This window comes from Aquarana catesbeiana, linkage group LG04 (genome assembly GCF_042186555.1).
Source record: "Aquarana catesbeiana isolate 2022-GZ linkage group LG04, ASM4218655v1, whole genome shotgun sequence".
In the NCBI taxonomy this organism is placed as follows: domain Eukaryota; kingdom Metazoa; phylum Chordata; class Amphibia; order Anura; family Ranidae; genus Aquarana; species Aquarana catesbeiana.
In genome coordinates this window covers 366802890-366829766 of record NC_133327.1, presented here as the reverse complement: position 1 = coordinate 366829766, position 26877 = coordinate 366802890, and the positions used below count along the sequence as shown (strand labels likewise).

Here is a 26877-nt window from a genome sequence, read left to right as displayed (position 1 = left end):
TCTATTCTTGCTGCTGAAGGATCTACTGCTGCTGCGAGGGTCAGTTGTTGCTTGGAGGGAGATCTACTGTTCAGGGAGGTTTTCTCGGCTGCCACTACAGCCTTGAGGTAGTTAATACAAAAAGTCAAATGAAGGGGACAGGCGGCAACTCCGTAAATCCTTTTAAATCCTATATTGTAGCATATCAGTGGCTAAAAGCAGTGCTAACGCATTTCGGCGATAAACCTTGATCGCAGCTGTGATTAAGGCTTATTTTTGAAATGCGTTAGCCACAGTTTTTTCCACTGATATGCTACAATAAAGAATTTATAAGAATTTACAGAGTTGCCGCCTGTCCCCTTTGTTTGACTATTTGTCTTTTGGAGTTTGAGAGGGCAGCCTGAGCACCCGGAATATGGCTCATACGAATTACTGTTACCTTGTGGTTCTACTGCTCTGAGCGATACACCTCTTCTCTTATAGATAATACAAAAACCCCCGGTGTGCTGACTTTTTCACCTACAAGGGTTTTCTCAGCTGCCACTATAGCTTTGAGTTAGAAAATACAAATACCCCTGCTGTGCTGATTTTCTTTACCCATAAGTGGGGTTGCTGCTGGGAGGGTGTTATGCTACTGGGGCGGGCTAGTTGTTGCTTGGTGGGACCTACTGTTGAGGGAGGGGTCTTTTGTTTCTAGCTGCTAGAGGGTCTATTCCCAAATAGCAAGGATAACTTACCACACATTTGTGGCAGTGTTGAATTGTCAGTCTGTTAACTTGCTGCACATTTTCACTGGCAAATTGTACACTTGAAGAGCACTTTGAGCACAAGTTCCAGTTGACACTTTTCCAATTTGTAGCAAATTTGCATGGCAAGTCTCCAGCAATAGCAAAGTTGCAGTGGTGAGTCTACAGCAAGAGCTCTGCAAGTCTACAGCATGAAAATTCAGCCACAATGGCCCCTGTCATGGGATGACTATTGCACAACATAACTGAACCAGAACTTGCTGCAGACTTGCAGAATGTTTGCAAAGAAAGTTGAAGCAATGCAGACTTGCTACAACTGTGCAACAAACTTGTGAAGCCTGGCAAGTCCATAGTTGCCAACAGTCCCAATTTTCCCGGGACAATCCCAATTTTGGGACCCTCATCCAGATCGGAGGCTGTCCCAATTCGGGATTTTGTCTTTTGTCCATGGAAAAACGGAAATGTTTTGCTCCTGGCTCCAACAAAATAGCCGCCGGCGTGAGAGCTTTCCCCTTGTGTTCAGCTACATCTCCTCTCATTCCTCGTGTTTGGTGGAGAGGGGAGGAGACTATCCATGCAGCCAATGAATCGGCTTCTCTCTTCACAATTCTCCAGCTGGGGTTAGCTGCATGGATCGGCCCCTCCCCTCTCCACTGAACACAAGGAACGAGAGGAGATTTAGCTAGACTGCAGCCAACACTCCGTCTGCAGCCAACACTCCTCGGGGGGCACTGATTTAAGATGCACTCCGCTGGGGGCACTGATTTAAGATGCACTCCGCTGGGGGCACTGATTTAAGAGGCACTCCGCTGGGGGCACTGATTTAAGAGGCACTCCACTGGGGGCACTGATTTAAGAGGCACTCAGCTGGGGACACTGACCGCTGGGGACACCTGATGTAAGAGGCATTCTGCTGGGGACACCTGATGTAAGAGACACTCTGCTGGGGACACCTGATGTAAGAGGCACTCTGCTGGGGACACCTGATGAAAGAGGTACTGTCCTGGAGACAGCTGATGTAAGAGGCACTCCGCTGGGGACACCTAATGTAAGAGGCATTCTGCTGGGGACATCTGATGTAAGAGGCACTCTGCTAGGGACACCTGATGTAAGAGGCACTCTGCAGGGGACACCTGATTTAAGAGGTAATGTATTGGATACACCTGATGTAAGAGGCACTCCGCTGGGGACACCTAATGTAAGAGGCATTCTGCTGGGGATACCTGATGTAAGAGGAACTCTGCTGGGGACACCTGATGTAAGAGGCACTCTGCTGGGGACACCTGATGTAAGAGTTACTTTACTGGGGACACCTGATGTAAGGAGGCACTACGCTCAGGACAACTGATGTAAGTGGTACTGTATTGGGGACACCTGATGTAAGGAGGCACTCCGCTGGGGACACCTGATGTAAGAGGTATGGTACTGGGGACACCTGATGTAAGGAGGCACTCTGCTGGGGACACCTGATGTAAGAGGTACTGTACTGGGGACACCTGATGTAAGAAGCACTCCGCTGGGGATACCTGATGTAAGAGGTACTGTACTGGGGACACCTGATGTAAGGAGGCACTACGCTGGGGACAACTGATGTAAGTGGTACTGTATTGGGGACACCTGATGTAAGGAGGCACTCTGCTGGGGACACCTGATGTAAGAGGTACTGTACTGGGGACACCTGATGTAAGGAGGCACTCTGCTGGGGACACCTGATGTAAGAGGTACTGTACTGGGGACACCTGATGTAAAAGGCACTCCGCTGGGGATACCTGATGTAAGGAGGCACTCTGCTGGGGACACCTGATGTAAGGAGGGACTCTGCTGGGAATGCCTAATGGAAGGAGGGACTCCACTGGGGACACCTGATGGCATCTAGTGGCAGGGGACACACACAGGGCTCCCACTGAGTTCAACTCATCATAATGTAGAATATTTTATTTTATATTACAATGTAATAATAATAATGCGATTCAATCATCCACACACCATAACAGCCATGGTGCCGGGATAATTGAAGCGCTAACATCAGGTGTTTGGAGTATCTTTATCTTCTGATTGTTAAACTTTATGGAATACACATATTTCTATTGTGTTGTAGGATCTGGGCGTACTGTCCCTCCATCCCTCTTTCTTTTCTTCCTTCTCTCTCCTTCCCTCCCTCTCTATTTCTTTCTATCTCCCTCCATCCCCCATTCATCTCAAACTCAGACCACACCCCCTTTGAGCCACAATGATACTTGGTTCTGTAGTCTCTAAAAGGGGGCAATACAGGGAGGTGAAACCAAGGGATGGCAGGTAGGTAGGGAGCGGAGACAAGGGAGGTGGGGAGGGGGGGGGGTAACCTGCACCTATTCTCTAAAAAAAAAAAAAGAAGCCCTGAATAAAATGATCATTATTAGGCTACGCTCACACTGGGGCCGTGAGTGGCCACTCATTTTAGCGGAGCTTTACCATCGTTTTACCAATGTTTTTTACCCCTGCTAGTGGCTGAAGAAAGGGTTAAAACTGCCCGTTCAGGCGCTTCAGAAGCCCATGCATTTTAATGGACAGGGGCAGTTTATGAGCGTTGTATACACCGCTCCCAAACCGCCCCAAAGATGCTTCTTGCAGGACTTTTTGTAACGTTCCGCAAGCGCACCGCCCCAGTGTGAAAGCACTCGGGCTTTCACACTGGGGAGGCATGGGAAGTGGTTTTCAGGCGCTATTTTAGCGCAAAAACGCCTGAAAAGCGCCTTTAGTGTGAAAGTAGCCTTATAGTGTTACATGTACTACTACCAAACACAGGATGATTCTATAACTGTGCTCTGTTCAGTACTATTACGGCAATGAACAGTATGTGTGAAATAAGTGCAGCTGAGTGTGGGTTGGGACACACTACTAGTAAGCATGCAGTGTGCTGTGGAGGAGAAAGGGTTATGTGCAGAGGCCCCGCCCCTTCCTCCTCCTCCTCTGCACACGGAAGTGCTGGGCTCAGGAACTGGTCAGCTGCTAATGATGCATGTTGTTATATCGCTGTTTTGTAGTGAGTACGATTGTTGTATGTGTAGGGGAGGTGTGTTGTGTATTAGGTGATGCTGTGTGCTGGATTATATTCTTATACTTGAGCAGTAAAGGGATAGCTCATGCCATCACATGTAACACCCAGCTCCTTGTACTGTTTACATCCAACCAGGCTGTGTGTAGTATCTTTCTCATCTGTAGATCTCACTTGTGAGGGTTCAGGCTGTGTGTAGTATGTTTCTCATCTGTAGATCTCACTTCTGAGGGTCCAGGCTGTGTGTAGTATCTTTCTCATCTGTAGATCTCACTTGTGAGGGTTCAGGCTGTGTGTAGTATGTTTCTCATCTGTAGATCTCACTTCTGAGGGTCCAGGCTGTGTGTAGTATCTTTCTCATCTGTAGATCTCACTTGTGAGGGTTCAGGCTGTGTGTAGTATGTTTCTCATCTGTAGATCTCACTTCTGAGGGTCCAGGCTGTGTGTAGTATCTTTCTCATCTGTAGATCTCACTTGTGAGGGTCCAGGCTGTGTGTAGTATCTTTCTCATCTGTAGATCTCACTTGTGAGGGTCCAGGCTGTGTGTAGTATGTTTCTCATATGTAGATCTCACTTCTGAGGGTCCAGGCTGTGTGTAGTAAGTTTATTTTTTCTTCTGTAGATCTCAGTTAGAAGGGGCTGGGCTGCTTGCAGTAATAGACAGAGAGTGCTGTGTGTTGTGTGCACACCCTAGGACAGTATGATGAGTGTCAGTGCACTGATCATTAGCCTCCTGCTCCTCTGTGAGGTCTCTATGGGTATGGGGTCGCTTGTTGATGCCCAGAGCTCTGACACTTCAAGTTTGATGGCAAGGTCAGTTTGGGCAGAGCAGCTTTCTCTGTCTCTGCTCCCACCCTTCTCCTCCCCTGATCACCAAGTGGACCCCAATATATGTATCCAGCTCCTACATGAATTTGCTAACAATAGTGGCGATCTTAGCAGCTGTTTGGCAGGCATGGCATGGCCCGTGCGAGTGTGCCAGCATTGCTACAAGGAATACGCACAACTCAAAGCTACAATGAACAAGATCGGAAGTCATATGCAGGTTTGTTACTATTTAATTTTTGTTTCACTTACACAGTTCCACATTACTTAGCATGCAGATTATGTTGTAATGCTTCCAAATATTTTAAGGAAGAATGAAAGGAGAAGTACAGTCAAAGCTCGTTTGGCTGTACTTCTCCTGTGGATCACAGAAGTGCAGTTCGTTCTGCACTCCTTTGACCCAGAAGTCCGCTGTCTGCTGACGCCACAGAGCCGGTCCAGGCTGGGGCAAGATTACGACACTGAAGTCAGGAGCCGCCCACATGCCTGGACTGGCACCCTGTTCAGCCTCTCGGTGAGCCACTGAGAGGCTGAGCAGGCCAGCACTCCAGTGAGCAGGGGGGGGGGGGGTAGGGGCAGAGCAGTGATCAGGTAAGTAAAAATGCCTTTTCCAGTACTCCAGACCTAAACAAGCATTTAAAGTGGTATTAAACCCAAAACCAAAAATGTAATGTATTGCCTCTCATTAGATGTGGTGACTAAGGATGAGCTCCGGCTTGTCCGCACAGCCCACATGCAGAGCCCGCCAGGAAGTCGGCACTGCGCTGCGCTAATCACAGGCAATGAGACATGATCCCAATGTGCGGCTGCAGAGATCGGGAAATGTCTCACTGCATGTGATTAGCGCATTGCCAACTTCCTGGCGGGCTCTGCATGTGGGCTGTGCGAACACGCCGGAGCTCACCCTTAGTAGTGACTGTATATGTGTTCTCTTTTTTTTTCCCCTTTTCCCCCATTTTCACCAGGTGATCTGGCCATTAACACCTCCTGTATTAGTGTGCCTCCATCCTGGAAGAAGAGGGACATTTGGACATTAACAGTGTCAGTCTGGCGGTAGGGGAGTGTTGGATGTACTAGCAGATTTACATACAGTATCAAATTGAAGCCAAACGACAGCAAACATTTTATAATCAGTTACATCAAACAGTTTTTTTCTTTTTTTGAGAGAGAGGTTTTAGATAAATAAAAGCTGATCGTTGTGAGCGACCCTGTCAGTGATAAATGGTTTGTCTCATCCCTGTACCTGCGAGAGAGCTTTTCTGTTGAAAAACAGACTTTCTGGCCGGATCACCAGATGAAAATAGAAGAAAGAAAGCCTAAAAAAGGAAACTGATACAGCCATCACATCTAAGAATTGGCAAGCTGCAATATAATTTTTGCACCCAAACAAAATTTACGTCCTTTTTTTCACACAAATAGAGCTTTTCTTTTGGTGGTATTTGATCACCTCTGCCATTTTTATTTTTTGCACTATAAACCAAAAAAGACAATTTCTTTCTGGCTCTCTGTGGAGCGATCGTGGGTGACCAGCAGACAATGCGGCCACTGGCCACGCGCATGCGCTCCCCCGCTGTGCAGTGAGCGTGCGTGCACCTACTATAGCTGTTAAAGGGACCGCCGTAGCGGTACAGCGATTCGCGGGATCGAGCCAACCTGCTGCAGTATAATGACAGAGGCTGGTTGGCAAGCGGTAAAACTGACTGGTGACTATTGAACTGGGTAGTGATGTTCTAGGTTAAATAGTCTGCTGAAAAGCGGCCACATTCAATAAGGCTCTTTTCACATGGGGCGAAATCCATCCAAGAAGATCCACCTGTTCAGCAGGGGATATGTCTGCTGATCCCTGCTGAGCAGGGGGATGACAGGTCCGTGTTCATGTCCTCTCTGCTATGCAGAGTGGAATTGGACATAGCCCTGCTTTTCTCTATGGGGCATTTGGATGTAAACGGACTGCATACCCATCTGTTCCCCCGGAGGGATGGCGAACGTATCCCCATCTGTCTGTTTTTAGCGGAACCGGATGAGATACTGGCACCTGTCCCCTGACATCCGCAACCTCATAGAGAACAATGGGTGGTCCGATCAGTCTGCTGGTGTGAAAGGGGCCTTAGATGCAGCAGGTGCTCCAGTATTGACACAGCTGGCCCTGCTGGCTGTCAAAATTCAAGTGGGAGATTTATTTGTCTGTGCTCTGGATTTTCTTTCATTGATCCTGCAAGCTGAATGAAAAATAACTATTAGTATATGGCCAGGTAAAGACTAATGCTGCATACACACGGTTGGAATTTCACAAAAAAAGTGTGATGGGAGCTTTTGGTCGGATATTCCGACCGTGTGTATGCTCCATCCAACTTTTTCTGTCTGAATTTCCGCCAGCAAAAGATTGAGAGCTGGTTCTCTATTTTTCCGACGCAAAAAGTTCGACGGAAATTCCATTTGTCTGTATGCAATTCTGATGCGCAAAAAAAAACGCATGCTCGGAAACAATTCCACGCATGCTCGGAAGCATTGAACTTAATTTTCTCGGCTCATCGTAGTGTTGTACATCGCTGCGTTCTTGACGGTCGAAAGTTTAGAGAACTTTTCTGAGACTGTGTGTATGCAAGCCAAGCTTGAGCGGAATTCCGTCAGAAAAACCATCCAAGATTTTTCAGACGGAAATTCCGCTCGTGTGTACGTGGCATAAGGATGAGCTCAGGCGTGTTCGCAACCCGCACATGCAGAGCCCGCCAGGAAGTCGGCACTGTACAGCGCTAATCGCAAGCAATGAGACATTTCTGGATCTCTGCAGCCGCAGATTGGGAAATTGTCTCACTGCCTGCGATTAGCGCTGTACAGTGCCGACTTCCTGGCGGGCTCTGCATGTGCGGGTTGCGAACATGCCTGAGCTCATCCTAAGTAAAGACCCATGAGATCTTAGCATTAGATTACCCAATGGGTGACCTCAGGTTAGCAAATTACACATATAATATAATATAACTTTTTGTTGGACTCAGACTCTAAGGCCTCATACACATTGGATGTTTTTATAGCTGCTGTTTTTGGCTCAGATGTTTTTTTCTGTAGTCCATAAACTCCCCAGCATGTTATCCTAGGTGTCCATGCACTCATACAGTGGGGATGGAAAGTATTCAGACCCCCTTAAATTTTTCACTCTTTGTTATATTGCAGCCACTTGCTAAAATCATTTAAGTTCATTTTTTTCCTCCTTAATGTACACAGCACCCCGTATTGACAGAAAAACACAGAATTGTTGACATTTTTGCAGATTTATTAAAAAAGAAAAACTGAAATATCACATGGTCCTAAGTATTCAGAACCTTTGCTATGACACTCATATATTTAACTCAGGTGCTGTCCATTTCTTCTGATCATCCTTGAGATGGTTCTACACCTTCATTTGAGTCTAGCTGTGTTTGATTATACTGATTGGACTTGATTAGGAAAGCCACACACCTGTCTATATAAGACCTTACAGCTCACAGTGAATGTCAGAGCAAATGAGAATCATGAGGTCAAAAGGAACTGCCTAAAGAGCTCAGTGACAGAATTGTGGCAAGGCACAGATCTGGCCAAGGTTACAAAATTTTTTCCGCTGCACTTAAGGTTCCTAAGAACACTGTGGCCTCCATAATCCTTAAATGGAAGAGGTTTGGGACGACCAGAACCCTTCCTACAGCTGGCCGTCCGGCCAAACTGAGCTATCGGGGGAGAAGAGCCTTGGTGAGAGAGGTAAAGAAGAACCTAAAGATCACTGTGGCTGAGCTCCAGAGATGCAGTCGGGAGATGGGAGAAAGTTGTAGAAAGTCAACCATCACTGCAGCCCTCCACCAGTCGGGGCTTTATGGCAGAGTGGCCCGATGGAAGCCTCTCCTCAGTGCAAGACACATGAAAGCCTGCATGGAGTTCACTAAAAAAAACACCCAAAGGACTCCAAGATGGTGAGAAATAAGATTCTCTGGTCTGATGAGACCAAGATAGAACTTTTTGGCCTTAATTCTAAGCGGTATGTGGAGAAAACCAGGCACTGCTCATCACCTGTCCAATACAGTCCCAACAGTGAAGCATGGTGGTGGCAGCATCATGCTGTGGGGGTGTTTTTCAGCTGCAGGGACAGGACGACTGGTTGCAATTGAGGGAAGTACAGGGATATCCTGGACGATGACCTTCTTCAGAATGCTCAGGACCTCAGACTGGGCCGAAGGTTTACCTTCCAACAAGACAACGACCCTAAGCACACAGCTAAAATAACGAAGGAGTTTCTTCACAACAACTCCGTGACTGTTCTTGAATGGCCCAGCCAGAGCCCTGACTTAAACCCAATAAACATCTCTGGAGAGACCTAAAAACGGCTGTCCACAAACGTTTACCATCCAACCTGACAGAACTGGAGAGGATCTGCAAGGTGGAATGGCAGAGGATCCCCAAATCCAGGTGTGAAAAACTTGTTGCATCTTTCCCAAAAAGACTCATGGCTGTATTAGATCAAAAGGGTGCTTCTACTAAATACTGAGCAAAGGGTCTGAATACTTAGGACCATGTGATATTTCAGTTTTTCTTTTTTAATAAATCTGCAAAAATGTCAACAATTCTGTGTTTTTCTGTCAATATGGGGTGCTCTGTGTACATTAATGAGAAAAAAAATGAACTTAAATGATTTTAGCAAATGGCTGCAATATAACAAAGAGTGAAAAATTTAAGGGGGTCTGAATACTTTCCGTCCCCACTGTAAGCTGTTATTAGCAGTTTTTGGTAGGGGCGTTTTCTGCCTGCAAAAAAAAAAAACAGAACTAGTGGGTTTTGAGATGAGTTTTTTGGCTGTAAAAATGCTCTAACTCTGAAAAACACCAAAAATAAAATAAAAAATGTGGCTATTCTGGTTTATCTGCGTTTTTTGAGCCATAAGATTTTGTGGGAGTCAAATTCTGTTAAAAACTAAAAAAACACTACTGCAAAAAAATGCTGTAAAACTCATTCTACGGCTACAGCTTTCTACAGCTAACACTACTGGCTTTTTTATAAGGCCTCATGCACAGTGCATGCACACTATGGCATTTTTAGGAGTTTACAGACATGCTCTTAGAGGCAGGAAAAACCCCCACCAAACTTGCGTTTTTGGGAGGAGCTTTCGAGCAGAAAAGACGCCTAAGTGCCCAAAAAATGCATGTAAAAGCAAAAAAATAAAAATAAATAAATGAACTAAGGGCAGGGTGGATTTGATTTAAATCAAGTCGATTTAAATTGCTCTTTAAAAATTATGATTTAAATCAAGCCTTTTTACTAGTAACTGTCATCTCTGACCTGCAGCAGCTCCTCTTCTGACCCGCTGTTGACTCACCAACAGGCCCATTCACTTTAATGGGACGGCTTGTGATGTGGCAGTGACACAACAAGGTGAGGGAGATGGCGGCAGCAGGTGAGTGGATGCCCGCTAACATGCGCTGCCATGATGGATCTGAAATGACAGGTGCTCTCTAAATGTAAGCACTTATTCTTTCTGGCAGTTAGAATCTTTAATATTTGCAAACAAAATGAAGGTTTCCTATCTAGAATAATAAGCTGTCAGGTTAGTAAAACAGCAATATCAGAACCAATTCAATCATACAGTTTGCAGTGTACATAGATTTGGAAAACCAATAAGATAAAGGAATATTCCTGAACTTAGTTTTATCTCATGGTTAATGTGAAATTGTGTGAATCATCAATGCAGTGCATGTTATCTCCGCTTGCAGAGCTTGGATTCATTGAATGAGTTTACCATAAATCTTAATATTGCAAAATATACAGCCTCATGCTACATAAATAAGCTTCATTTCATGCTGAATAAACTAAATGATTAATGTATCTTAAATAGAAAACTATCTTTTAGATAGATAGATTTTTTTTTTTTTTTTTTTTTTACTCCAAAAGCATTTTATTAAAATAAATTTGATAAAAATCAAAGTCCAAATTATATATATATATATATATATATATATATATATATATATATATATATATATATATATATATATATATATATATATATATATATATATATATATAAATATTTTTTTTAATCGATTTTATATCCACCCTGGCTGGGAGGGAAGGTTTGTGGGGAAAAAAAAACGCTTATGCTCAAAGAATATCAATAAAAAAGTACAAGCTTCTTCAAGCTAAAATAAAAGCTCAAATGTCTGTAAAAGCAGCTTTTTTTTTCTTGAGCTGCAGTGTGCATGAGCCCTGTGGGGGGAAAAAGTGCCAACTCAAAGTACACTGTTTATTTCCAAATATTACAAACTTTTTCTGTGAATAAGGATCAAGAAGGAAGTTACAAAGCAAACGATTTATGTTTCCCAGTAGATCATATGAAAGGTTGCAGTCTTCCTCTCTGGTGCATGTGACTTTGTTCAGTGACTATATGACTATTTCTGTGTAGCAGTGTCTTGTTAACCCTTAAGTACAGTCTGCTGCCATGATAATGTTTAGTTCCTTATCCAATAAAAAGTTTGCTTATATTCTTAGCATTTTCATTTTGCTATATTGTTTTGTAAGATCGTAGCTTTCCAATCTCATTCCTAATATTTCTATTTGCAGAACAGCAGCACATTAAGCTGTGGAACCACATTGCTTCGCTCTGATAGGGTTCAAGTCATTGTTGCACTTAATAATTTCTATGATGATGTGTGGACTGTTTCAAAGTGTGCAAGTGAGTATTGCATAATCAGGTTTTTTTTTTGTAATGCTTTTTATTGAAGTTTTTCACAAGAACATAAAAAGTGCAGTAAAACAAAGTCTGTCATACAATGAGACACGATGAGGGTAAACCTTTGAGTAAGGGCGTGTGACATAGAAAGGTAACAGGTATAGGTGAACCGCATAAACGATACCGGGTGTTAAGCGTAGTGTGAGGTGTGTTGTCCCAGACACCCCATCCGGGAGCAAGCTGTGTCGGGGAGAAACACCACACCCCACACCCCATTTTCATTATGCAAAGTTTCATTTGAGAATAAGAGATAAAACAGGTAAGTCCATGAATGCAGAACAGCCCTCATGTTAAACATATGGCGGGAGTACCATATCCCTTGAGAACAGAGAAAAAAAACAACAAAGAAACAAATGTACATATAGTAACATAACCGCTATAACTAAAGTGGATGTAAACCCGATTTTTTTTTTTTTTTTTTGATGTCATAATGTAGAGTATAAGATTTCCTATCATTTGAGCCCAGTCTTGCCACAAAGAGTTAATCCACCTCTGAGCAATCCTCTTTTATTGTTCAGTGAGATAAATCTTGACAAACAGAGAGAAACTTTGGCAAATCCTCCCCCTTGCTGTGAGTGACAGGTGATTTACATATCTTGTGCACTAGCCTAAGGGCCCTTTCACACTGGGACAGGGGCGTTGTCGGTGGTAAAGCGCCGCTATTGTAAGTGGCGCTTTCCCATCAGTATTCGGCCGCTAGCGGGGCAGTTTTGCCCCCCTGCTAGCGGCCGAGAAAGGGTTAAAACCACCGCAAAGCGCCTCTGCAGAGGCGCTTTGCCGGCGTTATAGCCACGCCGTCCCATTGATTTCAATGGGCAGGAGCGGTGAAGGAGTGGTATACACTCCGCTCCTTCACCGCTCCGAAGATGCTGCTAGCAGGACTTTTTTTCCCGTCCTGCTAGCGCACCGCTCCAGTGTGAAAGCCCTCAGGGCTTTCACACTGGAATTAAAGCAGCGGCACTTTCGGTTCGGTTTGCAGGCGCTATTATTAGCGCAATAGCGCCTGCAAACCGCCCCAGTGTGAAAGGACCCTAAGACATGCATTGTTTTTTAATTCCCACCCCCACTCCTTTCTTCAGCAGCTCTGCAAGGATTGGCTGTTCCACACCTCAGCATGATTTGGCATGCTGAAATCATGTGGTTATTTTCCTGTCTTTTCACTGGATGTTCGAGATCATAGCAGAAGTTCAGTGTTAGAAATACACAGGAGAAAATGCATATTGACAAGGGGAGTGTAGAGGTGGGCGGGGAGTCTACTGACATCACGACTCCACCCACCGAGCTCCAGACAACAGACCCACCCACAGAATCTGCAGTTTTTCAGCTCTCAAAACAGAGGGGAGACATTTGACAGGTAAAGATACATGCAGGAGGCATGTATATCCTTATAGATAACCCCTATGGCAGTAGTTTAGAAAGGATGACATTGGGTTTACATCCACTTTAATCATTGTGGTACAGGCAATCGGTCTGTGTTTTTTTTTTTTTTTTTTTTTTTTTTTTTTTTTTTTTTTTTTTTAATGCCATTTATCAATGTTCCAACTTTTTCTTCTGGTATTCACCTACTTATTAACATGCAGGACCTATTGCATTGAGAGGGTAAGCTAATTATATCTGTTTTTTTTTTTTTTTTTTTTTATTGCTGTCCATATTGGGGATATTTTTACTTCCTGCCTGAAGTGGGAATCTTCCCATCAGGGAAATAAACAGCTTAAAAGACCAAATGTATGTTCTAACCCTCATGCTTTACTGAAAATATTATGTATTGTCTGTGCTCCCATTGGAGAGCTTTTTTCATATTGTCTTTACCAGTAACAAAGGATGTGGCATTCTCTGTTAGGCTGGATTCACACCTATGCATTTTTAGTGCTTTTTGCGTTTTGCAGATTTGCACTACAGAACGTGTTCCATAGGAACCCATGTTAAATGGACTGTAGTGCAAATCTTCAAAATGCAAAAAGTACTAAAAATGCACAGGTGTGAATCCAGCCTAATGGGGAAAATAATGGCAGGAATAAGATTCTGACTGAAGTTCTAAGCCTTGCCCGGTCTATAAAACAAAACTGAGAGGAGATCAGTTTTCAATTTTACAACAATTTAGGCTGCTGGGACTGTTGTAGTGGGCCGAACTTTTTCTTCTCAATATTGATTTTGGACCTGGGAAGGATCTGTAAGTACATAAACATAGACAGGTGGTCCGGGGGGGGGGGAGATGGGTGCGGTAGAAACAGACAGGCTTGTTCATGCCGTGGCCACAATGCTTTGCTTCTTGGCCGCAGCATTTTTAACTCTGAGTGCAGAGTTCAATGGGGCTGCAGTGCAAATGCGTGCAATGAACAGGATTGTGGTGGTGTGCAGCATTATAGGGTCAAACCACCTGTCAAATGCCCCCTGAAAAGCACTGTGACTGGAAGGAGAGAGCCTGAGATCGTTACAGCGGGAATTTCTGCAGATCCTGTCCTGGAGTGAAGAACAGTTACATGGCTCCTGGGGTTTGCAGCGTGCAGGGACTAACACAGGAAGAACTTGGGATAGCAGAGTGGTGGGGGAGCATTGGGATGTCTCTTTTTTTTCCGACGGAATTCCGCTCAAGCTGTCTTGCATACACACGGTCACACCAAATTCTGACCGTCCAGAACGCAGTGACGTACAACACGTACGACGGGACAACACATACAATGTCTCTTACTTGCTTCAGAGCATGCGTCATTTTTGGTACATCGGAACAGCATACAGACGAGCGGTCTTCCCGATAGGAATTTGTTCCATCGGAAAAATATAGAGCATGCTCTCTATGTAAGTCCGTCTGAATTTTCGACGGGAGAACTCCTTTGGGGCATACATACGGTCGGAATATACGATGAAAAGCTCCCATCGGACTTTTTCTGTCGGAAATTCTGACCGTGTGTATGGGGCATTAGGCAACTCTCTCCCGCCAGAACTGAGCCTCCCCACTGTACCAATCAGTTCCTTAAGGCCCCTTTCACACTGGGGGCGTCGGCGGTACAACAGCGCTATTTTTAGCGCTGCTGTACCGTCGTTCTTGCAGCTGTATTCGTCCGCTAGCGGTGCGGTTTTAACCCCCGCTGGCGGCCGAAAAAGGGTCAATGGGCAGGAGCGGTGAAGGAGCGGTGAATACACCGCTCCTTCACCGCTCCAAAGAAGCGGTTTGCAGGACTTTTTTCACCGTCCTGCCAGCGCACCGCTTCAGTGTGAAAGCCCTCGGGCTTTCACACTGAACAAACAGCGGAGGCTGTTTAGGGGCGGTTTGCAGGCGGTATTTTTAGCGCAATACCGCCTGCAAACCGCCCCAGTGTGAAAGGGGTCTAAGGCTCTTTCCTTCCAGTTCTTGTAGCTCTTCACACAGACTTCTGTCAGCATGCCTCTTTGAACCTGTCAGCTTCCTCAGTGAAAAAGCTGACAGGCTTCTGGAGACATGCTAACAGTGGAGGCATCGAGGGCCAAATATAGGCCGCCAAAGGGCCCTGGGGCCGCAGTTTGCCCAGGTCTGACCTAGGATGTCTTACAGTCCTGCCCCACTGAGCACATACCCATGATTGTAGCTGCCTAGGACCTGCTACTAGTTGGACATTTAGCTCTCAATCTGTGCAGCAGCTGTGTGCAGCTCTGTCTGTACTGATAAACAAAAACAGGTGTTTCTATGTCAGTGCTTGTTAAGATGTAAACATAATACATTGAACTTTTTTCTTGTTAAAAAAATTAATAAAATGCGTTGTACTTAGTTGCAGTTATTAGGAACAACTAATTACAGTGTAGTGTTGTGGTTTTTTTTTTCTGTTTTTTTGTTTTTTTTTTAAGCCCGACTCCAGCTTTTGTGCATGCTTCACCCGTCATGCAGCCTCAAACCCCCCCCCTTCACACTTTAAATTCTGCTGGTCCAGTTACGCCGTAGTTCTTTCCGAGTCAAAGGTAATGGGTTTGATCATAGGCATAATTCAACCCAGTATTCCTAATTTTTAGGTGGTTGCTATAATGCAGGTTTTTTTTTTTTTTGTTATTTGATTCCATTTTCTAATTATAAAACTTTAAGTGTTAAAAAAAAAACATCGCTAATGTTGCTGTATGTTGCTTTCATTTCCCAAGGTTGCTTGAATGTGAACTACACGGGTGTACTGGACAGCACAGCTACATTTATGAAGTTATTTGATGAGTTGATGCAATGTTTCAACATCACCAAGGTAAATCCTCTATTTAGATTTTCAGACTAATTTTAGGAAAGTATATACAGAATGGTTTGAAAGCTATTGTGTTTTCTAGGACTTTTTTTGCATTTTCTATTTCTTCATATTAAAACAGGTCGGAGAGTGCCTTGCGTTTATGGACTATAAGATTAGAGATAGTAAGGATTAGGAAGTGACAAAAAAACATGGGTACCATTGCTCTTTGCCAGTTTTCCTTCTTGTCAGACCGTTTCTTCATGATCAATTTGGAAACAAATTACTTGGGAGGTTTGTTTCGGATACGGTTTGCATGTTTGTCCAGTGGTTATCACTTCTACCCTGCTGTCCTATTCCTTCTCCCTTTTAAAATAAATAACAGATTTTTTCTATACAAAGCTTTCCAAATAATTAGTATTTCCAAATAATTTATCAATATAACAATAGGTTGGATACGAAACCACCTTGGTGGCCTTACCAGTAAATACTCTATTATTGAAGTCAATTATTCACTGTTATATGAAACTTGTGTACAAATGTTAATATGATTGTACCAATGTTATTTTCAAACATTAATAAAAGCTTTTTGTTTAAAAAAAAAAAAAATTTAATCGGATGATATATTCATAAAATATGTTTGATCTATCTTTGCTGTTATGGATTTGCTCTGGGTGCTCCAAGCTCCTCCCACTATCTATTTGTGTTCAATTGTTGCAGGGACTTTAGCTAAAAGTTTATTTGGGGCAGGAGCTTATGTGGTAAGTCCAGTGTCTCCAGCCTGTTATACCATGCAGAATTTCCACTCCTAGCAGTACTAGAATCATATGTCACATTACCCATTCATAATGCGTAAGGCTTGGGGCTTAACTGGTTGACCCTCAGGCTAATTCTCACTTTTTATCATACATGTAATAATGTGCTTTTTTTTTGGCTAGAAAATTACTTGGACCCCCCAAACATTATATGTATGAATGAATGTAAATGTATATATGTGTGTGTGTGTATATATATATATATATATATATATATATATATATATATATATATATATATATATATATATTTTGAGACAGAAAGAGAGGGTGTATCTCCCTAATGGGGGCATAGACAGTAATAAAATCTGACAAGTGCTCTAATCCATCTCCACTCTATACAACCCCCCCCCCCCAAAAAAAAGTTTTGCCTTTAGTTATATCTTAAGCAGAGACCCGAGAGAGTAAAATGGTAGGTGCTGCAATTTTTTTTTAAGTCGCATCATATTTTCTCCAAGCGTCTTCCAGGACAGCCTATGAGACCTTGGGCTCCTCCTACCAGGACAGGAAACACGTCACCCCCACCAGATAAAAGGGCGGTCCTCCAGGCCCATGTCAGTTATTTGTGTTTCCTCCGGACGGGGGGTAACATGTTCATGGAACCTGCTCCCATAGGCCTTATAAGCAGGGGCTTTGTATGGCTTTTTTTCTGGGGCATATCACTTACCTCTTCCTCTGCCAGAAGCAGCACACCGCTGGGGAGGTTGGCTGTGTTGCTGTTCTCTGTCCTCAGTGCCTGGAGAGGGCCAGGACCGGTGTGAGGTCGTGCCCCTAGCGCAGTGCATTGCACTCTAGCTCAGCTGAGCTTCGGTTGTCCTTCCCTGCCAACAGCCTGGCTGATCTGAGCAAGGAATGGAGGAAGCCGCAGCGTTCGAGGGGGCGGAGCTATTGCGCTCCAAGCTGGCCCACAGGAAGTGCCTGGAGAGGGTTACTTCCGGGGCATATGACATCATCATCGGGCGCCGGAGACGAGGTTCCAGTCTTCATAAACGGCGCGAACAGAGAACGCTGGCTGCTGGTGTTTCTTGGTGTTAAGCAGCCAGGCTGTGGATGACCAAGAGGGACAGAATGGATCCTCCTGTAGTACCTGCACAGGCAGCGGATGCAGTTCCCAACACCAGCACCTCACAGGTAAGCCTGGGGTGTTCTGTCACCACCTTACTATCCCTGTGAGTGTTCCCTCCCCCTCCCCCCTCTGTAGTAGTGGGTGTAAGGGGACACATTTCCTCCCTCCTGCACGTGGTGTTACGGAGTGATTGTGTGGCTTTAATTACATTGTGGGTCATTTATTTTGTCTTGCAGACCAAGACTCAGGACAAGGCCCAAGCGCAGCCACTTAAAAGGAAATGTGCGGTTTGCGCAAACAAATTGAGCTCCTCATGGAGCAAAGCAGTTTGTCGCACCTGTATAGAAGGCCTAGTAAAGGATGACCCGGTTGCCTCTTGCCAGAAGATGCTTACTTCTGTTAGGGATGAGCTTGCGTCCACCTTCAGTTCCTTTAGAACGCTTATTGACAAGCTCCAGACTCCAGCAGAGAGTCCGTCTTCACTGAAGGCGTCAGTAAGCACTCCGCAGCAGGCAGAGAGTGAAGACTCTGAGGCTGAGGTCAGATCTACCCGTTCTTCTCTGGAAGAATCAGGGTCAGATACAGAGCCCAGAGATAGAGAATCCACTCGAGGCTCAAGATTTAAGTTATCTGTTGAGGATGTAGATGACTTATTAAAGGCTATCTATACTACCCTTGAATTAAAAGAGGAAGAGGTTCAGTTATCCAAACATGATCTTATGTATAAAGGATTACATAAGAGAAAATCAAGAGTGTTTCCAGTTCATAGTTATTTGGTTGATACTATTAAACTGGAATGGGATAATCCTGAGAGAAAACCATTCTTCTCCAGTAACCTAAAAAGGAGGTTTCCTTTTGATGAGGACACTGCGCAGCCATGGAATAAGAATCCCAAGTTAGACGCACCTCTTTCAAAAGTTTCAAAAAACTCGGACCTGGCGTTTGATGATATGGGTACGCTTAAGGATCCGATGGACAAGAGGGGGGATATCCTTCTCCACAGAGCCTGGGACTCAGCAGTTGGAAACCTGAAACCAGCTTTGGCTTCCACTTGTGTGGCCAGAAATCTGGAGGTTTGGTTGACTCAGATTTAGTCACATCTGTCAGCAGGTACCTCCAGAGAGCAAATTTTAAAGTCTTTTCCTCTCCTATTTCAGGCAGTGGGTTTTTTGGCAGATTCTTCCGCTGAGTCGGTAAGAATGTCAGCCAGGACTTCGGCTCTAGTGAACTCGGCCAGGAGAAGCCTTTGGCTTAAGACCTGGTCAGGGGACTCGGCCTCCAAGTTGCGCTTTTGTGGCCTTCCTTTAACTGGCGATCATTTATTTGGCCCAGGTCTACAGGAGGCACTGGAACGCACGGCTGATAAGAAAAAGGCGTTTCCAGAGAAAAAGAGAGTTCAGACAGCCAGAAAATTTTTTCGTGGCCAAAACAGGCAACAGAGTCCTAGAGAAAAGGACAGCAGGCCGAAAAAGCATTGGACTGGGCACAAAGGCAGAGGCAAAGGGGGAGTGCTATTTAACCCTCCTCAACAGCCCGCCAAGCCGCAGTGACTTGTGTTCCCCGGTGGGAGGGAGATTGAGGGCCTTCATCCCACAGTGGGCAGCAGTCACTCTGAGCCCCTTCATCCTGGACCTAGTGACCAACGGGTACAGGCTGGAGTTTGTTCACCAACCACCAGAACGTTTGTTGGTCACATTTCCTCCACAAGATCGGGAGAAAGCAAGGGCTCTGGGTCTCCAGATCGGAGACTTATTAGATCAAAAAGTCCTGATTCCTGTTCCTCGATCGGAGCGGGGCAAGGGATTCTATTCCCATGTATTTGTGGTCAGAAAGCCAGCAGGAAAGTTTCGACTTATCCTGAATCTCCGGACCTTAAACAAGTCCATCAGATACAAGCATTTCCGTATGGAGACGGGTTTTACAATCAAAAACCTACTATACCCAAACTGCTTTATGGCCACGTTGGACTTAAGGGATGCTTATCTTCACATCCCTATCCATCCAGCCTTCCAAAAGTTTTTGAGATTGGCAGTGAAGACGGGTATGGGGACCCGACATTTTCAATTTCAGGCCCTCCCCTTCGGTCTTTCCTCAGCCCCACGCATCTTTATGAAGGTGTTGGGGGAAGTGCTGGCTCCTCTAAGATTAAAGGCAATAACGGTTATCCCTTACTTAGACGACCTCCTGATAGTGGCAAAATCATACCAAAGGCTGTTGGAAGATCTCCAGGCTGTACAGGACTTCTTACAGTCCCTAGGCTGGCTAATAAACAAAGAAAAATCGTCCTTGATTCCGGCCCAGAAAGTAACTTATCTGGGTTACGATTTTTGCTCCGTGAACCAAAGAGTTTTTCTTCCTCAGGAGAAGATTACCAAAGTGTTCCAGACTATGTCAACATTGCAGACCAACCAGTCGGTCTCTCCTGAGACAGGTGTCGAGGGCAGTGGGTCTTATGACCTCATGTTTTCCAGCAGTACCATGGGCGAGACTCCGTCAGCGTCCGTTACAAAGGTTTCTTTTAAGAAACTGGGACGGGGACGTAAGGTCCCTGGAGTCAAGGATCTGGCTTCCCGACAGGATAAAAAGAAGCCTGTGGTGGTGGAGAGCTGGTCAGCACCTAGCAGGAGGTCTCCCATGGTCCTTTCCCATTTCCCGAAGGATTACCACGGATGCGAGTTCCTGGGGATGGGGGGCCCACCTCAGCAATGCAGTAGCACAAGGAGAGTGGTCCCCAGAGGAGGCAAGGGCCTCATCCAATCAAAGAGAGCTACTTGCAGTCCAGAGAGCCCTCCAGTCTTTTCAGATGGAGATCAGGGGTCACAACCTCCAAATCCTGTCAGATAATATAGCGACAGTCGCGTATATCACCATGAACCCGGCAGACCAAGCCTTGGATCGATGCTCTGGCGAACCCGTGGCCTCCAGGCCTATGTTATGCCTTTCCGCCAATCAGGCTGATTCCAGAAGTCCTCCGGAAGTTTCGGCTGGAAGAGACAGATCTGATTCTAATTGCCCCGTTTTGGCCCAAGAGGCCATGGTTTTCCCTGCTACAGTCTCTGGTTTCAGAGCCTCCGTGGAGTCTTCCGAAAAGGGAAGACCTATTATTGCAGGGTCCAGTATCACACCCTCAGGTGGTTTCCTTAAACTTGACGGCCTGGTATCTGAAGAAAAGATACTGAGCGCCCAAGGGTTCTCTGACAAAGTAGTCAGGACTCTCGTTAATTGCAGGAAGCCAGTTACTAGAGCCATATATTCCAAAGTTTGGAAAAGGTTTAACTCATGGTTATCTGAAAATGATAGATTAACTCATGATATTCCGTCTATTTTGGAATTTTTCCAAGAGGGTGTCGACAAAGGTCTTTCTGTTATTACCTTAAAGGTACAGGCGGCAGCTATTAGTGTGTTCCTCCAGTTTTCTCTCCTGGAAAATCCCACTATAGCCAGATTTTTCAAATCTATCTCTAGGGCCAGACCAGTAGTAGTGAGAAGTTGTCCAACGTGGGATCTGTCCCTAGTACTTCAAACTCTGGTAGAATTTCCGTTTGAACCTCTGGAAAGTATGTCAGTTAAATTACTTACATTAAAAACTGTGTTCCTTATAGCTGTTACCTCAGCTCGTAGGGTAAGTGAGTTGCAGGCCCTATCAGTTAGGGAGCCCTTCCTCACGATTTTTGAGGATCGAGTTGTGTTACGAACCAATCCAGGTTTTTTGCCCAAGGTGGCAAGTACATTCCACCGATCTCAAAACGTATTGCCAACCTTTTGTAGTTCGCCACAGGGCAACTTAGAAAGAAAATTTAGTTTTCTAGATGTAAGAAGGATTCTCTTGGTCTATCTTGAGGTCACGAAGACCTTTAGGAAAACTGATGCCTTGTTTGTCCTCTTTTCTGGAGTTCACAAGGGGAATAGTGCATCTAAAGCCACATTGGCTAGATGGATAAAGCAAGCCATCTTGGAAGCTTACAAAATTAGGGAGATCCCTACACCTTTTGTTACTGCGCACTCAACTAGAGCCTTGTCTACGTCTTGGGCTGAGAGGGCTGGTGCCTCACCGGAACAAATTTGCAGGGCTGCCACTTGGTCCAGTTACTCAACCTTCATTAAACATTATCGCCTGGATCTCCTATCAGCTCAGGAGCAGGCGTTTGGTCGTAAGGTCCTTCAGGCAGTTGTCCCTCCCTAGACTGGTAAGTTCTGGCTCCTCGTCTCATGGGCTGTCCTGGAAGACGCTTGGAGAAAAGCTGAGTTAGACTTACCGGTAACTCCTTTTCTGAGAGTCTTCCAGGACAGCCGGATTCCCACCCGGTATTGTCTGAAGTTATGTGTATTATGCATATGTTTTGCAGGGTCCTACGGTTCTTGAGAATACTGACATGGGCCTGGAGGACCGCCCTTTTATCTGGTGGGGGTGACGTGTTTCCTGTCCTGGTAGGAGGAGCCCAAGGTCTCATGGGCTGTCCTGGAAGACTCTCAGAAAAGGAGTTACCGGTAAGTCTAACTCAGCTTTTCGCAGCAGTTTTTCAACCACAATTTTTTTTTTTTTTTTTTTTTTTAAATTGCGGTGATGATTTATAGTGCACAAAAAACGCAATTTATTACCAATTTTTTTGTAAAATATAAAAGATGACATTAGGCTCAGTGTCACACTTTAAAATGGAGCACGCCGGTGGAATGGCGACAAACTTCCGGTAGATTGAAGCAGAGTTCCGCCGAATTATTTTTTAAAAAGTCAGTAGCTACAAATACTGCAGCTGCTGACTTTTAAAATCTGGACACTTACCTGTCCAGAGTGCCAGCGATGTCAGCACCCGAAGCCGATCTGGCTCTCGGGTGGAGGCGCCGCCATCTTCAGTAAGGGAATCAGGAAGTGAAGCCTTGCAGCTTCACAGCCTGGTTCCCTACTGCACATGCGCGAGTCACGCTGCGCGATCCCACTGGTCCCTGCTATCTTCTGGGACCTGTGTTTCTCCCAGAAGACAGCGGGGGGGAAGGAGGAGGCGCCGGATATGGCATAGATACCTGCGGATACTGCGGCTATCTATGCCCGGTAGTGGGAGCAAATACCTGGATTATACAGGTATCTGCTCTCCCCCCCCCCCCCGGAAAGGTGCCAGTTTTAGAGTAACACAGGAGGTCTGGGGCTAGAATTATTGCTCTCGCTCTGACATCCATGGTGATACCTCACATGTGGTGTGATCGCCATTTACACATTTGTTTAGGACTTGCATGTGCATTCACATTTGCATGTGAGCACAAGGGGATGGGGGCGCTGTAAAATGTTTTTATTTATTTTATTTTAACACCATACTTTTTTTTTTTTTTTATTAACTTTATTGCTATCACGAGGGATGAACATCCCTCGTGATAGCATGGGCTGTGTCAGGTCCTCTTTATGGATCTGGGGTCTATTAGATCTCTCCTCTGGCCTCCAAAGCATCCCATCAAACCAAGATCGGTTTGGTCAGATGCTTTCACAAGCCGGAAACTGGTTGTAAACAACAAACCGAAACCGGAAGTGACAAAATCCTCTGCATTTCCTGTTTCTTGACAGCAGAGTGAAGGGAACAACGTTGGTTCCTTGCACTCTGTGTACAGCAATGAACACGGCCGATCACATAGTTACTGGGCTCCCTGTCAGGATAGGAGAGCCCGTTAAAAGCAGCTTCCGATAACACTGCCTGTAAAAGTGATCCAGCAGCTGTATAAGCTGCTCGGATCTCTTTTACCAGAAACAGAATTGCCGTTTGAAAAAAATACACACCAGGATCATGACTGTAGCTTCCTGGTATAATCGCTTCAACCTGTGGCCTACAGGTGGGAAGTGGTTAAAGATACCACCACTTTGCCTAAGCAGTGGCTTTATAAAGGGCTCCCAGGTTATACTTTCCTAACCTGCGCTCCCTTGTAGCTCCTGTGTCCGATGCAGCCTGCACTGGTGTCTGATGCTTTTGGAAATAATGACAGTGTGTCATGTGATGTTACTCCAGTCTACTAATTGGCTGCTGGACCTGAGTGGTATTACATGTGAGGAGTTTATATGTCACACCATACCTATAAGCACAGGGTTTTGTTGCTGGCAGCAAGGGAGCTCTGTTAAGGTAAATATTACTGATATGGTCCCTTTCCAAAAGCATTGTTACTGCCCTGAATGAGAAAGGAGACAGTATGTCTTTTAAGTGGTACTTAAAGTGGTAGTAAAGGCCTTTTGTTTGTTTTACTTACAGGTAAGCCTATAATAAGGCTTACCTGTAGGTACTGAATATATCTCCCAAACATGCCCTGAGCGATTTACTTGTGAAGCCACCGGTGACTTCACCAGCATATATGCGTGTGCCGAAAAACAGTAACATTATCGCAGCTCGGCCATTCTAAGAACAGGAGACTGCGAACCTGTAAAGAAGACTGGGTGACGATGGAAGCCCTGTCAGCGGTGACAGCGTGTCGCTGGAAGGCTTCATTTTGAGATAAGTTTTACATGATGTGCTAGAATGCGATGCATACTAACACCTTATGCCTTTTGCCTTTCCAAGTTTTTCTACCGCTTTAAAGTGATCTAAACCCAAGAACATTTGAATATATTCCTTCAATGTGGTGGTTGCATTAGTGTTTTCCAGGCATTTTTCCTTTGTTTTTTGTTTTTTCCCACTTGGCGACCCGATAGCAGGGGATAATGTAAATGAAAAGCATGCTGCACATGCAGTTAGCCAACTCTAAACTTTCTACATTCTATAAAATGTGTTAGCGCTGTATAGAAATGAATAATTTATATGCTTGGAATCACAGTTCTCTGATCATTCCACGTTTTATCATGTCTGGATTTACATTGTTCCTATAAGCGTGATAATAGTGGATACTAATCTATTAGAACAACTGCAAATAATTCTTGTTTTTTATTACAGGGGTCAACAGTCCCAGATCAACATGGCAATCTTTCAGTTGTTTGCCATATGTGTAATGTCAGCTACAGGAATCTGAGTGATCAGTACACTAACTTAGAACAGGGCAACCACCTGTGTATCGATTTAGAAGATGCTGTAAGTAATAGCAGTTTGTAATTCATTATTACAGTATGTAAATATATATGCTGACATACCACATACAGCATGCAGTTGATGTTGTTAGATTATCAGTATGGTGTCCAGTTACAATATAGACACTATAATGTTAAATAGCGTTATTTAACCCTTTCAATGCCAGATCTGTTTTTTGGGGGTTTTTTGCACACATGTTTAAAATCCATTGTAGGCCCGAAGATAACCTAAAATCCCGAAACATATATTTTCTGAAAGCAGGCACCCTGGAAAGTAGTGGTAGTTTATTTATTTTTTTATGTCACATAAACAGTTTTCCAAGTGCAAAATTTCAGTAAAAAAATACAATAAAGGTAATTTTGGGGCACGCAAATGAAATGTATACAAGATGAAGCTTTACCAAATAGATTTCCAGCATTTCAAGACTTAAAATTGTGTGTGTGCCCATGAAATGGCAACAAACTTTGGTACTCTATATTTTCTATAGGCAACATATTAAAAGTGCTTACAGGTTAACAATTTAGAGTTAAATGAGTTGTAAAGGTAGAGGGTTTTTTATCCTAAATTCTATGCATTAAGTTAAAAAGCCTTCAGTGTGTAGCAGCCCCCCTCAGTCCTCCTAATGCTTACCTGAGTCCTATCTCTGTCCAGCGATGTCCACGAGTACCTTGGCTGTCCGGGACTCTCTCTTCCTGATTGGCTGAGACACAGCAGCGGCACCCTTTGGCTCCCGCGACTGTCAATCGGTCAGTTAGCCAATCAGGAGAGATGGGGTGATGCCGAAGGGAAGCTCCATGTCTGCATGGACACGTGGAGCTGCAGCTCGGCTTGGGTGCCCCCACAGCACTATAGCTGCTTGCTGTGGGGGCACTGAACAGGAGGGAGGGGCCAGGAGCAGGGAAGAGGGACCTGAGAAGAGGAGGATCCAGGCTGCTCTGTGCAAAACCAACTGTATTGAGCGGGTATTTTTTTTTTTTTTTTTTTTTTTTTTTAATAACAAGACTTTTTACAATCACTTTAACTGTAAAAATGGGCCTAGAATTATTGCTCTCACCCGAGGTGCAAAACATTTGTGACGTGTAACGGAATCAAAGGTTTCATGCATAGGTGCCTCCATGCGTGTGTTTACATTTGGGGGTAGTGTACTCAAAAATGTTTTGGGGGTATCTTTTTAATTGCTTGGGTGTAACTTAATTTTTTTTTTACACATTTTGCTCACTAAACTTCATTTTTCATCACACAAGGGATGAAAAGTTTTTTTTGGTGACAGGTTCTCTTTTATGAGATCAGGTGTCTTTTAGACCCTTGATGTCTCACCTGCCCTGTTGAAGCTAAAAGTGTTCTATTAGCTTCTTCGCCAGCCAGATTGGCTATGAGAAAAAAACGTCCAGACCCACAAGTGATGTTTTACACATCGCTTCAGGGTTCTTAGTAGAAAGACAAGATTAGCAAAAATCTGTTCGCTGATGCCCCTCCACTCTCCCCTCTCCCCTCAGGTTCACTTTATTGCAGACCTGGAGTATAGGTTTTTGAAGTCGTATTTTACATAGGGCTATAGACTGTATGATGCTACTGACTGGCTGCTGATGTGTTACACATGCCCAAAAAACCTACTCATAGTGCACAGCACGTCAAATTGTTTTGCCCCTCTGCAGCGACCCCCTCCTACTCCTCATTTCTAAGCTCTGACTAAAGTGGAAGTAGAGACTACATATAAATATGCTTAAACTGCCCCCCCCCCCTCCTACCTATGCGGTATAGTGCTGGTAAAAAATCAATTCTGGTGCAGTCTTGTGTTGCAGAAGATCCCACTTTACCTTTGCCATGGAGCAGCTGCTTCAGGGGAGAGGAGGGATTGCTAAGATTCAGTGGTTTTATGCAAATTTATGTGAAGTCTTTGCTTTCACTTTAATCAAAGCCAGGAGTTGCTGTGTACATTAAAGCAGCTCTAGCAGCTGCTGCAGTCAAAAAAGCTGTCTGACTTTATCAACACGTTTAGGCTCCATTCACATTAGCACATCTCCAAAGTCACGCGATTTCCAGTGCGACTTTGGAGCAACTTTAATCCAACTTTACATTCTCTGGACCAAAGTCGCATCATAAGTTGCACCAAAGTAGTGCAGGCACCTTTTCAAAGTTGCTGCAACTTTAAGTCGCACCAATTTAAATGGTGCCATTGAAAACACAATGGGCTTCGTGTCATGCGACTTTGATGTCCAGTGTCGCATGAAAAGTCGCACAAGTGTGAATGAAGTCTCAGACCTTAAATAGAGAGATTCAGTTAGGTCCATATATATTTGGACACAGGCACAATTTTAGTTTTGTTCAGGTATTTACCAAAACATATTCAAGCTATCATTAAAAAATATGGGCTGAAAGTGCGCACTCTCAGGTTTAATTTGAGGGCATGTACATCCAAATCGGAGAAGGGGTTTAGGAATTACAGATCTTAGCCCTG

The 26877-nt window shown here is 44.6% G+C and overlaps 1 protein-coding gene across 2 annotated transcripts in view; it reads left to right on the top strand.

Annotated features, from left to right (window-relative positions):
* Window positions 1–3647: 3647 nt before the first annotated feature.
* Window positions 3648–26877, top strand: part of OSTM1 (osteoclastogenesis associated transmembrane protein 1) — a 52031-nt gene continuing 28801 nt past the window's right edge. The window contains exons 1-5 of one of the 2 annotated variants that reach the window (XM_073627037.1): window positions 3648–3897; window positions 3948–4804; window positions 11164–11275; window positions 15437–15531; window positions 24288–24422. In XM_073627037.1, the coding sequence (XP_073483138.1) occupies window positions 4460–4804; window positions 11164–11275; window positions 15437–15531; window positions 24288–24422 (687 nt within the window). In that variant the 5' untranslated portion in view covers window positions 3648–3897; window positions 3948–4459. Of the gene's footprint in view, window positions 4805–11163; window positions 11276–15436; window positions 15532–24287; window positions 24423–26877 lie in introns of both variants that reach the window. The other variant, XM_073627036.1, reaches the window with a different exon arrangement.